The following is a 16,640-nucleotide window of genomic DNA, read 5'->3' on the forward strand; positions in this document are numbered from 1 at the left end:
AGAAAAACCCAATTTGTCCTATTCGGGACAAATCCTTACAATCATAATCTTACAGGCTGCAAAAATAAATATTGTTAGCTTGTTCTTCAAGCTAAACTAGTTGAACACAGTATCTTAGGTAATAGATTTCATATTAGATTTATATCACGCCTTTCTTCCAGGAACTCAAGGTAATGTGTACCATCCTCAATATTTCTCTTTAACAAAAAACCTGAGAAATAGGTTGGGCTGAGAGATTATGACTGGCCTAAAGTTACTCAATGTTTCCATGGCTAAGGATAGACTTGAACCTGGGTCTTCATTATCTTAATCCAAAATTTAACCACTACACCACACTGACTTGCAGTAAAAGAACACAAACACCAACAATCTAGACATGGAGTATAAAATTGTGTCTACATCCTGGATGCCAATTAAGCAAAGGTGTTTTTGTATTACTTATTTCTTTGCTTATGTATAGAGTTGTAATCTGATCTGTAGATCTACCCATCTCTCTCTCAGTCTATGGTATAAACCTATCTACTAAATTATAAATGTATACATTACTAATATAATTATTCTCCATCTTGCTTAAAGAGATATTAACCATCATGATCTGCTCGGTCCCAATTCCACTTTTGGCTGTTTTAGATTTGTGGGGGTGAAACACATGCTAGCTTGACATAATCAGCTTGGGCAACTGGGGTTCATATAGTTCACGGCAAGGCAGGTACCTCTACTGGAGGGGAGGAGGTAAAGCAAAGTCAAGATGGCAATCCCAACTCCACAACAGAAGTTGTGTCCGTCTTTTATGTATGCCACATGTGCAATGCACATAAAAAGAGGCAACATTTTGATGGCACAGTTGTGGCTATCTTGACTATTTTGAGCCCCTTCCACAAATGCCCTTGCTGCAAAGGTCAGCAAAAGTTGGCTGTTTTGGACTGAAGTTGCTGGATAAGCATCTTCACACTTTGCTTAGCGCGCCTAAAATGACTTGTTAATTTGGCTTAACAAGCAGGCCCAATATAATTCTAAGCTTGTCCCTTGTGTCAGAGTAGGTCAGAATAATTTAATCTGTATTATAGCTTAGTATATAATGAAGATACATTGTCGGTATGCAGATTTAGCATTTAGCAATTATTTTCTATGTATGAATCAGTATATTGTACACCTCTGAATTGTGCTTAAAACAAACAGTAAACTAGTGAAGTTATTCAAGACCAGTGTAATATCTTGTCTCTGAATATTTTATTTCCTGTTGTTTGCTGTCTTTAAAACCAGCTCATGTAGAGGGTTAATGATCTAAGTCAGTGTTTCTCAATCTCAGCAACTTTAAGATGTGCGGACTTCCACTCCCACATGCTGGCTGGGGAATTCTGGGAGTGGAAGTCTGCCCATTTTAAAGCCAGCTGGGGATTCTGGGAGTTGAAATCCACACATCTTAAAAAGTTGCTGAGATTGAGAAACACTGATCTAAGTGATATGCATGTAAGCAAATTTCTAGCCTGCACAGGAACACGCTCCAAACCGTCGCTGGAAACTATAAACCCGTGTATGAGATTCCCATGAATGCAATGTACAGGTGAGAACTCCCCACCCCACCGCACCCCACCCCCAAAGTCTGGCTCCTTCTTAAACCAAGGGGGACACTTCCCTAGTCCTGGGCTGGAAAGCAGGGCAGCCCCATCTGGGGGCTAAGCAGCAGAGATCTGCTGTGAGAACTGGGGAGATAAAGCTTGCTCTGCAGTGGGAGAGCCTGAGAATTGGGGAGATAAAAGCTTCTCCATGCCCAGATGTTTACTCAACCTCAGAACAGCTGGAACACTTCCAGTCTATCTCTCAGTCCTTTTTCCTCCCTTTCTTCTCTTACGTGGTACTTTTCCACCCGGCTATTGGCTCTTCCTTCTTCCCTCCCGCCACCTTTGCATCCCCTTGTCCCGCTCTCTCTTCCTATTCTCCCCCCGCCCGAATCTTCCTCTCTTCTCGTATCTCCCTCAACTTCTCCTCTCTACTTCGCCCTCAACTCCTTTTGTTGTTCGGGCTTCCAACCGCTCCGAACTTGCTTTGCTTCGCAGCGAAGGGCCAGATCACGTGCGTTAGTGACAGCCTGTCTCGGCGCGGCCCCGAACACCGCGAGGCTCACATTGGTGCAGCCGAAGCCGCCGTCCACCCCCCCACCCCCAGCCGCCTTCTCACACGCACAGAGATACACTCAGCACAGGATGGGATGGGAAAGTGGGGGGAGCCGGGGCGGGGCCAGGGACGGCCCCTGCCGATCAGCTGTTCGCTGGATTCTATAACAACAAAAGACTCAGCCGGGAGCTGAGACGGGCCGACGCAACAGGGAGCCCAGGAGGAACTGAGGGGAGCGCCGCCCTGCCACCTACCTCAATAGCCGCCGTCCAGCTTCGTCCTGCCCCGACGTCCGCCGACGGTGAGTGGAAGAGCCGCGGCTGCCCTGCGGACCGGGGTGGGTGGCCGGCCAGAGCGACCGTCCCGATGCGCGCTGCGCTGGGCGCGAAGGGCGCGCGCTCCGCCCGGGCATGTTCCGCCTGGAGAGGTTGGTCGCGCCCGTCCGTCAGCCAGGGGCTATTAGGACCCGAACGGGGCGCGAGGGGATTCCCGTCGCCGCTGTCTTTAGGTTGGGCGGCCGCGGCGGGCTGACCGACTTCCATTCTCCCATCCTTCCGTGGACGGGAGCCGTCCCCCTCCTCTGCAAAGCTGTAAACAACCGGACCGGCGGCGTGGCGAGAAGTACGCTGCGATAAAAGTAGTTCCTCTTCCATCGCCCCTCCACGCCCCGCTCTTCTTCCAGGTCCGCGTCCGGAGAAAGCCCACTGGTCGCTTCGCCCTCGCTCAACGCAGCCACTTGTGGCGTAGGTCTCCGCGGGCTGGCCCCAGCCCCGAGTCCTGCTGGCGTTTCCTCGGAGGGAGCGCCAGTCGGGTCAGCGAGCGCACATCCGGAGAGATACGAGGCAGGCGGCGATCGCCGAAAGCCGTTAAAATGCAGCCCGCTTTCCGTCTGCTCTCAGATCGCCCCAGTGATTTCGGTGGGGCTGCTCGGAAGAAGGCGAAGCGATTTCAGATGCGCTGAGGATGACCATTTAGAGTCGGGGGATGCGGGGGGGGGGTGTCTTACCAGATCTTACAAAAGTCTAAGCTTCACTCTTACTGTGTTTGGTCTCAAATGGCATTTTAAAAGGAAGCCTTCCCGGAGCTAAAACTTGGAATTCGACGAGTGGGCTGATGGGTGTGAGATTTGCCGTTAAGCGCCGTCTGCAGGGATTCACTCGGAGATAAATTCCAGCGTGTTTGATTCCGTGTTTAGTACGCATAACGTTAAACCCTACATCTCCCAGACTGGATCAGTGTTTGCTATCCAGGTTCGGTTTTCGGGAGAGTTGGAATTTCACTGTTATCGCGGAATAGTGGCGGGGGCGACACAACTTCCAAATAACCGAAGGGAGAGCGGCGTGGTTTGCGCCTCCAACGCCAAACTGAGTTAGGGGCGCCTGCGCGAAGGCTGGCGGCCGGAAAGGACGGCGTTTCTCTCGGGAAATCGGAGCGGAGGTCACCCTCCGTCCAGCGAGGGCTCCTGGGCGAAGGGACGGAGGTTCTCCAGCCTGGGAGATGCTCTTTTCAGCCACCCGCTTGCTGCCCTCCTCGGGCTCCGCAGCTGGCGGGGCTGCAGTTCCGCCTAAAGCCGGGCAAGACGGCGGGATTCTGGCTCGCGCCGCCGCCGGCGGGCCTCGATCCGTGCATTTTGGCTTACATTCTTCACTTTCTCTGACTACTTTGCAACCTGCCGCGGGAGTTACGTTCGCATTTCGCCCCCCCCTCCTCCTCCTCCTCCCCCCCCCGGTCTCTCCCCGCCCCCTGGGGAGACGGAGGAGGAGGGGCGGGAGGTGCTTGGTCCGCCCAAGGGGCTGGCGAGGTGTCGGGTTGCCGTCTTTCCTTTGCATATCCTGTTTTGTTTAAGCAGAGGCGAGAAGCCGCTTTTCCTTTACCTTTCTTTCTTCCTTAACAGCTTTGAGGCACTTTCCTGGCGTTCAGGTGCGACTAACCCCCCACCCCACCCACCCCACCCCCGGAGCAAAAGGGCGGCGCCGCTGCCAGGGAGGAGTTAGCTGGCGAACAAAACAGATCAGATGCTGTGACTGGGGAGGGCCAGTTTCAGCCCGAGAGGGAGTCGTATACTGTAAGACAGTATTTCTCAACCTTGGCGACTTGAAGAGGTGTGGACTTCAACTCCCAGAATTCCCCAGCCAGCCTTGTAAGGAATAAACTCCTAAAATGCACATGAAGACAAGCTGCCCCTCTATGTGTTCAGTACTACAAACCTCATTTTCCCCAGCTGCAAACTGAATTTGAAATCTGTTCAGAGCCTCTTTAAATGTGTGAGCACCCTAAAGACATCTGGTTGGCCATTGTGAGAAACAAAGTGTTGAACTGGGCGGGGGGGGGTTGGTTTCTGAGAGACCGGTGGGCAGATAAGACACTGGAACCTTTCCATTTATTTTTTATTTTATTTGATCAAATGTGTCACCGTCCATCTAGTTTTTTTTAAAAAAAGACGACTCTGGGCAGTTTACAGAGAAGCTAAAATCAGTTAAAAATACAATATAAAATAGACCTGAATAAATAAGAAATAAATATCGTCCAAGAGTTGAGGCTAATTGGTAAATAGCTTGGGGAGCATCGTCAGGGTGCCAGCCACCCCCAGGATTGATTAAAATTCTTGTTGCCCCACACAAGCTGGCAGAATCAGGTCTTTAGTCCTTTCTGGAAAGCCAGGAGGGTAGGGGCCCGCTGCACCTCTTTTACATTTTACATCTTTACATTTCCTTCTCTGTTTTGTTTTTGTCTGTGGGATAAGGGTGTGTGGGGAAACCCCAATGGTTTGAATGACCTTTAAAATTATATTTTAACAGATAACTTTTACTGTCTTGAACGAAAAGCATGAATCCACAAGATCATTTCAAATGATCGGCCATACTTTAGACGGGCCTTTTCCACCTGTGAGGTTTTAGGAATTTCTCCCGTGGCTGCCTCAGAAAAGGGTCTTAGTGTAGCACTTCTGGAGAGTGACTAGTTGGGAAAGAAAGACACATGCATGCGTGCGCACACATACACGCATACACACACACAGTGGTTTAATCTCAAAGAATAAGCAGCAGTAATCAGTGTTTCCTGGAATGTCCTAGGTGAATGTATTCTTATGAAATAGTAAAACAGGACACTTTGATTCCTTGAAGAGAAGAATCACTTTCCCACCCACCTCCACCCCTTTATGTTTCAAAAGTATATTTTGCACAGAAGCCTCCGATATTAGGCAACTCTTCTGGTTGGTTTGTTTGTTTTCCTTCGCAAGAATATTTCCCTATTTGGGGACATGGATAAATGTAATCTGATGCAATCTCAGACTTCCATGAACATGAACTCGTGTGATGATTTTAATCAGAGGTGATGTTTGGCTGGAGAAAAAAAACTTTAGAACATTATATTTGGTATTCAGGACAAGAGGTTTGTTGGATTGATTTTAGCTGTAGAAGGGGGTTCAGATTTATATTTTTTCCTTGGTAACTATTTAAGGTAATCTTTCTATGGTGAACTATGTCAGCGTGGTATGCTTGATTTGCTGTTTGGACAAGTTCTAAATCCAATAATCTAAATCTAAAATATCCATCCATGGAGTGACTGTCACTCTGTATGCACTGCTGTACTGCAAATATGCAAGACAAGAAAACTGAAGGATCAGGGTCAACGGTCTCTGGATGAGAACACTAGTACTTAAATCTTTTAAATGTTGAGCCCCCTGCTGGAAGCAGTGATGCTGTCAATCTGTGAAAAGCAAAGTGTGTTCTGAAAAACCAGGAGAATTAGGACTGATTGCAGTATACTTGAAATGATCAGAGAGGAAAAAAAGCCTGAAGTTTGGAGATTCAGAATCAGAGGTTCCAGAACACAAAATGTTGTTTTGTTGCAAGCACATGCTCAAACAAATGGAGATCAGGAGTAGGTTCACACATTGCACTAACCCATAATTGCCTTGATGGCTTGTTGAATAAATCATAATTGGCTGGCTCCACACATCCTGTTAAGCTATCAGTAGAACATATCTAAGGGGTGGGATGAAAGTAACTGGGTTTTTCCTCCTCGTTTTTTTTACAGTTTGGGGAGGTTTGGGGCAAAATAAAGTAACAAACCACACTGCTGAAAGTTAGATTTTTAGTGCTGAAGTTTGATAATATAGTCACACCATGTACTAAAAGCTATGAAATTGGGGGGATGGGGAGGGGCTGCATGTAATCCATGGAATGCCCCCTGCACTAAGACAATACCAAACAATCCTCATTGTGCTTAGCACAGCTGTGGCAGACCTGAGCACTCTAGATGTGTGGACTTCAAGTTCCAGAATTCCTCAGCCAGTGTGACTGCTGCTGAGAATCCTGGGAAATGACCTTGCATATTTGGAGGCAGCCAGACTGGGGAAGATGATATGTGAAAGGAGATACCTGACAACGTAAAAACAGTGCTGATGACAAAAGAAGGGGAGGTCTCCTTTACGGTGCACTATGGAAGTCCTGTGCGGCAAGAGTTGGCAGACTTCTCTGGTTTTTAATTTTATCAGAGCTCCAAAATCCACCAAACAGATCCAAGGAACTTTGTTGAGTCTGTAGCAGCTTCCCAACTTGGTACCCTGGTTGCAACTCTCAGAATTCCTCGGCAGGCATGCCTGGTGACCACGCCATGGCAAACGTAACGCCTACAACAATATCATGGGCAGTGGCGCGTTAGGGTTAGGGTTAGGATGAAATTTGCCATTTTCAGCTAGTCTGAGGCTACACACACACACACACACACACACACAAACCTGGGTGAGGCAAACATGTATAAGCCAGGTATGCTCATGCAGTATTAGACTGAATGCAGGTACGTGATGTGTTTTGTGTTTGCAAAGAGCATTAAAACTGCTTTTCCTGTTTTCTCTGCAGGATTCTGTAGCAACTGTTTACAAACCATGCCTCTCCGTGTCCAGTGCCTCAGCTGATAAAGTTTTTATGCACTTTAATCTTCTACCTGCACCCTAACTTTTGGCTGGTACGTTGTGAAGTGGTACCTCATCTTGTGGACGCAAGCAAGTGCTAGCCAGTCTTTGTACTATTGCCTTAGTAATGTTCCAGAGGCTGAATAATATGTTTGTGGGAGAACTCGGTAATTTGCCCAGCCAAGAACCAGAGTTCAGTGAGAAAGAAGAGGAAGAGTGGATTCTGGTAGACTTTATCGGTAAGATGTCTTTTAAACGAAATGCCTCAATGGGAGATTTTATATAGAAAAATTTTTATACACAGGCTAAATATGGATGATGTGTAGAAGAAAATAATATCACAATTTCAGGCTGTTTAGCCCACCTTTTCAGGGTCAGCTTAATTTCACTATGCTTCTGATCTTCAACAACTGATTATAATAAAAGGTTGGCCATTCCCCATCCTCTCTTGTCCCTGACCCTATTGCCGCCCAGAGTCACTTTTTATGAGATGGGCGGCTATATAAATTAGATAGATAGATAGATAGATAGATAGATAGATAGATAGATAGATAGATAGATAGATAGATAGATAGATAGGATAAATTCTCAAGGACTGCTTCCTCTAACCTGGTGCCCTCCAGATCAATAGGCAGTATGGCCAAAGGCAATCCTAGAGACCACATTGGCTGAAGATGATGAGGGACACCCACGTTGGAGATGGCTGCTACGTGCTTTTGGTTCAAATGTTTACTTTGGGGTGAAAATCCTTCTTATCCATAGTAGGGGATCATGCCCACATACCTTCCTCTGCTATGAAATAGAATTTTCAGCCCTATAAGTATCTAAACTAAGTTAGTGTGATTTCTATGTTTTTCTCTCTATATATAAAATATATGTATGTGTGTATGTATGTATGTGTATATAGATATAAAAAAATTCCCTTCTCACCCCTATGGGTGATATGTGTCTTCCTCAATCTTAGGTCCTCTACCAGAGGCCTGGGAGTTTGAGGGTTCTGCACAGTATCTTAGCTGTTCCTAGCACTGCACTCTTCTGGACAGAGAGCTTGGATGCCATTCCTGGGATCTGTTGGAGCCACTCTCCCAGTTTAGGAGTCCCAGCCCCGAGTGCTCCTACCACCACTGGGGCCACTTTGGCCTTTACTCTCCACATTCTCTCTAGTTCCTCTTTCAGGCCTTGGTACTTCTCCAGCTTCTCATGCACCTTCTTCCTGATGTTGCTGTCACTTGGCACTGCTACATCTATCACTACTGCTGTCTTCTGGTCTTTGTCTACTACCACGATGTCTGGTTGATTGGCCAGTACCTGACTGTCCATCTGGATGTGGAAGTCCCACAGGATCTTAGCCCTGTTATTCTCCACAACCTTCTATGGAATCTCCCATCTGGACTTGGGAGGGTCTAGCCCATACACTGTGTGCAGATGTTCCTGTACACGATGCCAGCTACTTGGTTGTGCTGTTCAGTATATGCTGTTCATGCCTGCATCTTACACCCTGCCATTACGTGTTGGACTGTCTCTGAGTCCCTTTGCACAATCTGCACCTTGGGTCCTGTGTAGTGTAGTAGACCCCTCCTTCTATGGATCTGGTGCTTAGTGCCTGTTCTTGTGCTGCTGTGATCAGTGCCTAAGTGCTGTCTTTTAGTCCAGCCCTTTCTAGCCATTGATAGGATTTCCCAATGTCAGCCACCTCAGCTATCTGTCGACGGATGGTACATCCCATGCAGGGGCTTGTCTTGCCATGGTACTTCCTCCACTTGAACTTCCTCCCATGTTTCACGCTGCCTGAGGCATTCTCTCAGCAGCTCATCTTTGGGTGCCATCTTACTGATGTACTTCTGGATGGTTTCATCCAGGACAGTGGCTTTGACACTCACCAGACCCCACCTGCCCTCTTTCCAGCTAGTGTACAGTCTCTGGGTGCCAGATTTGGAGTGGAAATCTCCATACATTGTGAGGAACTTCCAGGTCTTCACATCAGGAGCCTCCATGTCCTCCTTTGGTCAGCTCAGTATACCAGCAGGGTATCTGATGACTGGCAGGGTGTACGTGTTGATGGCATGGATCTTGTTCTTCCCATTGACCTGGCGCCTCTTCTCCTTTGGTGTTACTTGGATGTTGCCTCCTCATTGTGGTTCCCATGTGACTGTGGGATACCGAGGTACTTGTAGCTGGTCTGTATGTCTGCTGTGTGGCCCACTGGTAGTTCCACCCCATCAGTCTTAACTACCTTCCCTCTCTTTACCACCATCCAGCCGCACTTCTCCAGTACAAATGAGAACCCAGTGTCCTCACTGTAGATCCATATCAGGCTGCACATCCAGTTGCTCTTCCGGGTCTTCTGGAGTCTGGGATGTAATATGTAGTTGATCTATCTGAAGTTGTGAGAGCAGCTTCCCCTTCACTATGTTAAAGCATTGGGTAACTAGCTATTTCTCAGTTAGTGTGGATGTAGGTCCTTTGTCCATCCATAGTTCCTTCACACATTTCATATATCCCCTCTCATTGTCTGTGCTTAGTTCATGTCACTCTCATATCCAAGGTAGGCAGGTGACGCGTTAGGAGGTCATTGCCCAAGGATCCCTACTAGTAAGGTAGGTATCAACCAGGATTTGAACCCCAATCTCCCACGTCAAGGTGTGGTGCTCTATCCAGCCGTTATATATATGTGATAGATAGATAGATAGATAGATAGATAGATAGATAGATAGATAGATAGATAGATAGATAGATAGATACATTAATTGCCAGTTTACTCTCTCTGTATTATTTTTAATTTTATGGAATGTATTATATACAGTATTTTTTTAAAATTTGAACTGCTTGATGTTGAAAAGCTATATATAAATTCTGTAAGTAAATTTATATTTTGTGCTTATAAACTAATCTTCCATAAGCTAGGCCCTCTAGATGAGTTGGGATATAAGCTCTCAATCCACCTAGAGGTCCCCAGCTGCTAGAAGGCTAACTTCTGCATAACTCCTAATAGATTCCTGTTCAAACTTCTCTACTGTTGATGAAGAGGAGGAGGAAGTGGCTAACATCTGCCGACCACCTCCTGATGACCACTCACCTATCTTTTCGTGTCTACCTGATTCCTTGGAGTGTCTGGCCGATGCCAGTGAATCTTGCTTCATCCAGTTAGACTCGTGCCCCATGGAGGAAAGCTGGTTCATCACTCCACCTCCATGTTTTACAGCAGGTGGTTTAACCACTCTCAAAGTAGAAACCAGCCCACTGGAAAATCTGCTAATTGAACATCCCAGCATGTCTGTATATGCAATCCATAATATCTGCCACAACCTCAACAAGAACAATTGTGATGAAAAAGAAGAGGAGGAGGAGGAGGAAGAAGAGGAGGAGGAGAGAGAAGTGGAGCCCCATGCTGAAAGCAGCCATAGGTATGTTTTCTGTTAAAATGGATTGAGGCAAAATGTAGTGGTACTAGGTAACCAAGTGGGAAAAAATTGCAAATATTTCATTAAGACAGTACTGAAAATTATTATGGGGGTGTGTGAATTGTGCTTTGGGCAGGATGCCTTTCTCCTTGTTCCCCCCATTCTGCCCCTCCATCACTGTCCATCATGTGGCCTCTTCTTGTGAGCGCAGTATGTATGCTATCAATGCCTTTGTTACTGCTTGCTTGTAAACAGATAACAGAGCAAGTGGGAAAAGCACTGAAGCAGATAGACCAGAAAATACCAGAAGCTGAAGGTGAGTCCCCTGTTAAGATGTGGCTCTTGGTGAGTGTGCAGTGACACTCACTCAGCAGAGGCTGAAACATAGGTATGGTGTGCTGAAATTAAGGAGCGGTGCTTGTTTTGTTCCACATTACTGTGTCCTTTGCAATTAACAAGAGAATCCAGAAGCACAGTATTGTGAGTAAAAGTGGCAAGTGTAGAGAAGTTCAGGCCTGGAAAAGGAGTGAATGGACAAAGAGCCTGGCTGAATCAGGCTAAAGGCTTAGTTAGTTCAAAAATAATATATTATGTAGTAGCCAGCCGTCTATGCCCAATACATTTATTAATAGAACATGAAGATAATTGCCCTCTTCCACTTTCCCTCTCTTAACAACTAGTATTTAAGTTGTGTTGCTTATGATTCCAGAGAGAGTATGCTGGATTATTCATGATTTTGCAGAGTCCTCTTTTAAACAGTTCTAAATTGGTGATCATTGCCAAATCTGATGGCAGTGAATTCCATAGTTAAACTGTAAGTTGTGTAAGGAACTATTTCCTTTTAATGGTTCTGTTCTTTCTGCACTGGTATCGGAATGATCCCCAGGGAGAAAATCTATCCTGTAGCCACATTTTCTATAACATGCTTGATTTCATATATTTTTACTGTTTTACCCCACTTCTATCTTTCTAAGCTGAAACATTCCAGATGCCATCATCTCTCCTTGTACAGGTGCTGCTTCACCTCTCCCAGCCCCTTAGGTGGTTCTGCCCCTCTCACAGCTCTGCAGTTTCCCATTTGGGGACCAGAAAATGTATTGGCAGTTTTATTTTCAACCCCTTTCTTAATATTTTGAAGTATGATACTCACACTTTTGACAGCAACCATATATTGGGCTGATATTTTCATTTAGGCTAGTCATCAGGGCTCCAGGACCGGTTTCTCAGTCAGTGCCATCTCAAATCTCATTAGCATCTACCCAAAAGTTTGAAGTTTTGCTCTGTGCATCATGTAGTGCTGGTTTTCTTTGTGTGTCCTTTCAGAGCCCATCCATGCAATTTGGAGATACCCTTTTTGCCATCAAAACAGTGCTTCAGTTGCTGTACGGATTTTACATGCATTAAATGAAATTAATTTAACTGGCATTGGTAAAGTTTTTGTTAGCATATTTCTCAGTTGTGTGAATTACACAGTTTGTGTTTGGAGGAAGAGGGCAAGTGAAGGGGCAGTGGTGGGATAAAAGGTTGACCCCCCTCTCATAGGACTTGTGAATCAAGAGCTCCTCTATACCCTCTGTATAGAGAGAAGGAATTGCCTGTTTGTTACTTGAAGCCCTGTTAATCACGTCAATCTTCCACTCCCTTTCTCCAACCTGTTCCCACAGAAAGTGGGCAGTGACCATGCAGCCAACTACTTTCCTCAACTTCCTTTGGAGAAAGAAGTAGAGTATCACTGTACGACTTTGGGGAAAGTACAGCATCACTGTACTTCAGTGATACGGGCTGGTTGGATTCACACAGACATTTGCCCTTGGTTAAACTAAAGAGGGTTTATGGTATTAACTCAGTTATCTGCATGTGCTTACACTGTGAGCTATCAAGTAACCACACAAGTTGGGTCCACATATTTTGCAAAGCTGGAATGTGACAGACTAGTTTATGTTCCATTGTGTCATGCGTTATTGTGGCTACCCAAGAAAGCTCTCTGCCATGTGTCTGCTTCCTTACTCTATAGCAGTGTTGTCCAAACTTGGCCACTTTAAGATGAGTGGACTTCAACTCCCAGAATTCCCCAGCCAGCATGGCTGGCTGGGGAATTCTGGGAGTTGAAGTCCACTCATCTTAAAGTGGCCAAGTTTGGACAACACTGCTCTATAGCCACTGCTATAAGTTCTGCTCCTGTGCTTGGAATTTTAGATCAGAAGCCCAAAGCAAAATGGGCCAACACGTTCAATGCTACATTGCTGCACTTGCTGCTCATTCAACCTTTCTTGAACAAAACACCAAGAGTTTTCGTCCTTCCCAGTGGATAAGAGAGTTCAACGAAAGACAATCCCTGAACAGAAACTTTCTCCGCCGCCAAAATCTCACCAGGGATCCCTACGCACGGCAACTCAAGAACAGCGGATTCTTTGTTCACCAGCCCTGCCAGCGTCAGTATAATTACTGAGAGTGTTTTGCATTTTTTTTTCCAGAAATAATATTGGTTAACTGTTGTGAGACAATGAAGGTGAGAACTGTCTTAGGATGATCATGAGTTGTTTTTACACAATCACTGAGTGTTACAGTTCAGTTGAGAACCACCTTGATTTCAGCATCACAGAATGCCTTTACAACGTTTTGTTTGTAGCTGGTAAACATATACGTGCAGTAATGTTTGTGTGATTGTCCTTCTCTCCCTCCCTGTAACAGACTTTAGAAACTTATTAGGTATGGTTGGGCTTGTTTGTTTTTTATATTAGTATTTTCAGCCAAGGTATAAGGCAACTTTCAGCCATCTTATAGTTACAGAATTTCTCAGGGTCACCCATACACTTGCAAAGATCTTTGTATACTGTATATCATCTTTTAAAATATTAACACTTAAATACAGTTGCCTGGATGGCATTTTATTCCTAATATGGAATTAATTTTCTATGTAGCAGTAGAAGGAGGGGGAAAAAGAAAAACATGTAACCTAATATCTTTCTATATAGCCTTCACAATCTCTGGTTTAGTGTGGTTTACCCAGTTTCTTGTGCAAAGGAGGTATTTGTGGAATGTAGGAGACCTGCAAGTGAAGATCAGTGCAAACCAGCTTTTGAGTACGTATTCCAGTCATCCTACTCTTGTATAATTAAATAATGGGAAATGTAATCCAATATATCTGGCACCCAGTTTGGGGAAGGCTGCTCTGAAGGACATTAGTAAACTTTTCATAAAAACAGTGATAAGCCATCCCCTTAGGGGGAAAATCCAAACTCGATGACTAGATGATAGATAAGAACCATCAGAAATAACCAGAAATTTTCTAGAACTCTTAATCAGGCAAGAAGCTGCAAAAAACTGGGGATAAGGAAAAAGTAAGAAAGTTCCAAAATTAGGCCAGATGTTTCAACCTTGAGGTCTACAGTTTGAAGTCAGTCCCAAGATGGCAATAGATTGAACATAGATTCAGTGTTGAATTTTGTTGGTTTTAGATTACACCTGATCTGCAGGGACAAAGGAAATTATGTGCACCCCCCTCCAGGTATGAAAACACAAAGATTATTAGTTTATATTTTGCCTAGGGGCAAAGAGCAGATTTAATGAAACATTCATTCTTATTGTCAACAAAATTAGAGAGTAATTTTTCCTGGGGCACTGGTCTAAGGTCAATTAAGCAAAACTGTGTAATGTTACCTAGTGACTATTTTACTACACAACATTTAATCAAAGGTTCTGGTAACCTGTTGAGGTTAATAGAGTTGAAATGAATAAATCTTCTGCCCTAGTTTGTTTGAATGATTACACACGTGGGTGTTGCATTTTTCAAAATTCTCTCTTGCTTAAATATCAGAGTATGCAAAATGCCTTTTCTTTCAGGTTTTATTAATTATGATTTTGCCTGTATTAGGCCAAAAGTTACACCTCTGACCTTGAACTGATTTATAAGCATGATTTGCCATCTTTCAGTCCATTAGAATCAATCGTCACCCAATTGATGAAAGTTATATATTTTTTTAAATAACTGAAATTCACAGCTGCCTTCTCAAAATGTACTGTGGGAATATAGTTTATAAAAGGAATGGACATTTGCTTGAGATCTGAAATTCCTCTGGCTGTCGTTTCCTAGACAATCCAACTTTGTGACTGTGTAACTGTGTATCCCTCACTTAATTTGAAATTGTATAAGCTTAACTAACTTTTCCTTGATCTTCTAAAAAAAAAGCTCATGCTTCTATACAGACACTAATTGTCAAATATGCCAAAAGGAGAGTCCAAAGAATTTACAAGCAATTTAAAATCATAGGTGGCAAAGATAAGTAGCTTTTTGTTTGTTTTCTGGCTATCCCAACATTTTTTGGATACATATTTGAGTCTGCCATTTGGCTTCCAGGATTCAGGACAGACACTTCTGTGTTGAATTTCTGTGATTTGGGTCTCAAATCCTGTTGCTTAGTTTTTAAAAACTGCAAACGCATTACTTGTTTTAGTAGTCACACAGGACCTTTCATCTGTCAAATTCACAGTACCATCAATGTATTCTTTTAAAAACTCAGGAATCCCTTTCATGTTTGGCTTGGATTTTAAATTGATTGAGTGAAATAACGTACTGTACCAGCAAGTAACTCTTAACCATCTTCATCTCTTCCTCCAGAAACTATTGTACTTTCACTGTCTATTTCTAGGAATTTTAAAATGAAGGTCACATTTATTTCTGTATTCCAGATTTAGCAAGGATTTGAAGTTAGGACTTCTAATTGAGAGGGACAGTTGCTCTCTTTACTGGATAACTTGCTAGTGATGGGGAGAAAAACAGAAATATGTGCTTGTCAGTTTTCAACATTGGAAATAATGCTATTGTGAGAGGAATTTTTACATATGTAACTTTAAGCCTGACTCTTATCTTGCATATTTATATAGCTTGTTCTATTACGTGCCTGAAACTATTAGACTATTAGATCTGTTGCTTTTCAAATGATGTGTGTTTTGTGGCTAGGTTATGACTTTTTATATATCTGTATATTTTTTCCACCAAAAAACAAATGTAATAACATGTAAAAGTGAGGGCCTTGTGCTGTGTTGAATGGTATTTCAATAACTTTGCTGGAATTCTTTTTTTATACGTATTATAAACAAAACTGTGCCTTTTTCAAATGATTTGTACACACCAGACTTGAATTTGAAGATACAAAAAAAGAGGCTTTTTGTTTGGATAAATATGAATATTAGCCTACGCATTCTCAATGGCAGTTTGTTTGTGGAGCCATTTTCCTCGTACCTGTGGCAGAACTGTAGATAAGCAAGATTTGGCCATCCTGTTGATATCATATACAGGTTATAGCACTTAACATCTCAAAATGACTAAGGTTTGAATAGTTGCTACACCAAGTTCTTGTGCTGGAATGAAAAGGAAGTATGCCTTGTTATGTGACGAAATCCCCTTGCCCAATGTCAGTTGGTTCTGTATACCATTTCCTTCATTGACTCGCCTACAGCAGGGAGCAATGGGGCACCTTCACAAGCTATGAGTTAACACTTCAGACTCCTAGTTGTCTTTGGCCCTTGGTCATGTTGGCTGGAGCTGAAGGCGGTTGGAGTCTGAGTTGACCCTTAAGGAGGGCACAGTAATGTTCTTCTGCTCCATCATAACCTGCAGTTCTGATTTCCTCCAGTGACATGCCACTCTGACTGCTGTGGGTGAGCAAGGAAGATTTTTCTCATACCATTTTAACGCTTAAACTTTTTGATTTTCCATTCGTTTAAAACTTAACCATTTTGCTTCTCATTATTAGTTTATTCATTTCTCAACCAGCACTGTGTTGCTTTCAAATTGATGATGTATCTCAAAATGAGATAAAACAGGCAGGTGTTAAAACAGGACATCAGATCTGCCACTCTTCAGATGGATAAGAAAAAAAAGGGGCCCCTTTTAACAAGCAGTTTAAAAAGCTGCTCAAACACAAGTTGCCCAAGCTTGATAAAGATTTCCAGTCTGTTAGTTTTCAGTTTCATTGCATATTCTATTTCCTCCCATACATGCATCTCTCCATGTGAGCAATTAACTCTGGTCCAGAATAGGCATCTCATGTAGGACAATTGAAAATGAATGACAAAAGAAAACTAATTGGATTTCATCTGATTGTTTTCCCACTCTTTTCATTTTGAACATGCATGGGACTCATTTCTCATTCGTTTTTACAATGAATGCATACCCCTGAAGTGGACCAGTTCAGCTGAGTGACTGC

At 43.9% G+C, this 16,640-nt stretch overlaps 1 protein-coding gene across 1 annotated transcript; it reads left to right on the plus strand.

The window, feature by feature from the left end:
• The first annotated feature begins 2,212 nt into the window (after positions 1-2,212).
• On the plus strand, positions 2,213-15,626 carry TP53INP1 (tumor protein p53 inducible nuclear protein 1). The gene is made up of 4 exons (XM_088149107.1): positions 2,213-2,416; positions 6,978-7,269; positions 10,023-10,434; positions 12,628-15,626. Exons 2-4 carry the CDS (start codon positions 7,158-7,160, stop codon positions 12,878-12,880), a joined length of 777 nt encoding a protein of 258 aa, XP_088005233.1. The 5' UTR covers positions 2,213-2,416; positions 6,978-7,157; the 3' UTR covers positions 12,881-15,626.
• Positions 15,627-16,640: the final 1,014 nt, after the last annotated feature.

The sequence above is a fragment of the Python bivittatus genome, unplaced genomic scaffold (genome assembly GCF_059951505.1).
Source record: "Python bivittatus isolate LINGU-HERP-01145 unplaced genomic scaffold, Pbiv_v1 ctg000590_np1212, whole genome shotgun sequence".
NCBI classification, from domain to species: Eukaryota; Metazoa; Chordata; class Lepidosauria; order Squamata; family Pythonidae; genus Python; species Python bivittatus.

Coding starts and splice junctions, on each gene's coding strand:
- TP53INP1 (XM_088149107.1), top strand. CDS start 7,158: ATGTTCCAGAGGCTGAATAATATGTTTGTGGGAGAACTCGGTAATTTG. Junction 7,270..10,022: donor GATTCTGGTAGACTTTATCG/GTAAGATGTCTT, acceptor AACTCCTAATAG/ATTCCTGTTCAAACTTCTCT. Junction 10,435..12,627: donor CATGCTGAAAGCAGCCATAG/GTATGTTTTCTG, acceptor TTGGAATTTTAG/ATCAGAAGCCCAAAGCAAAA.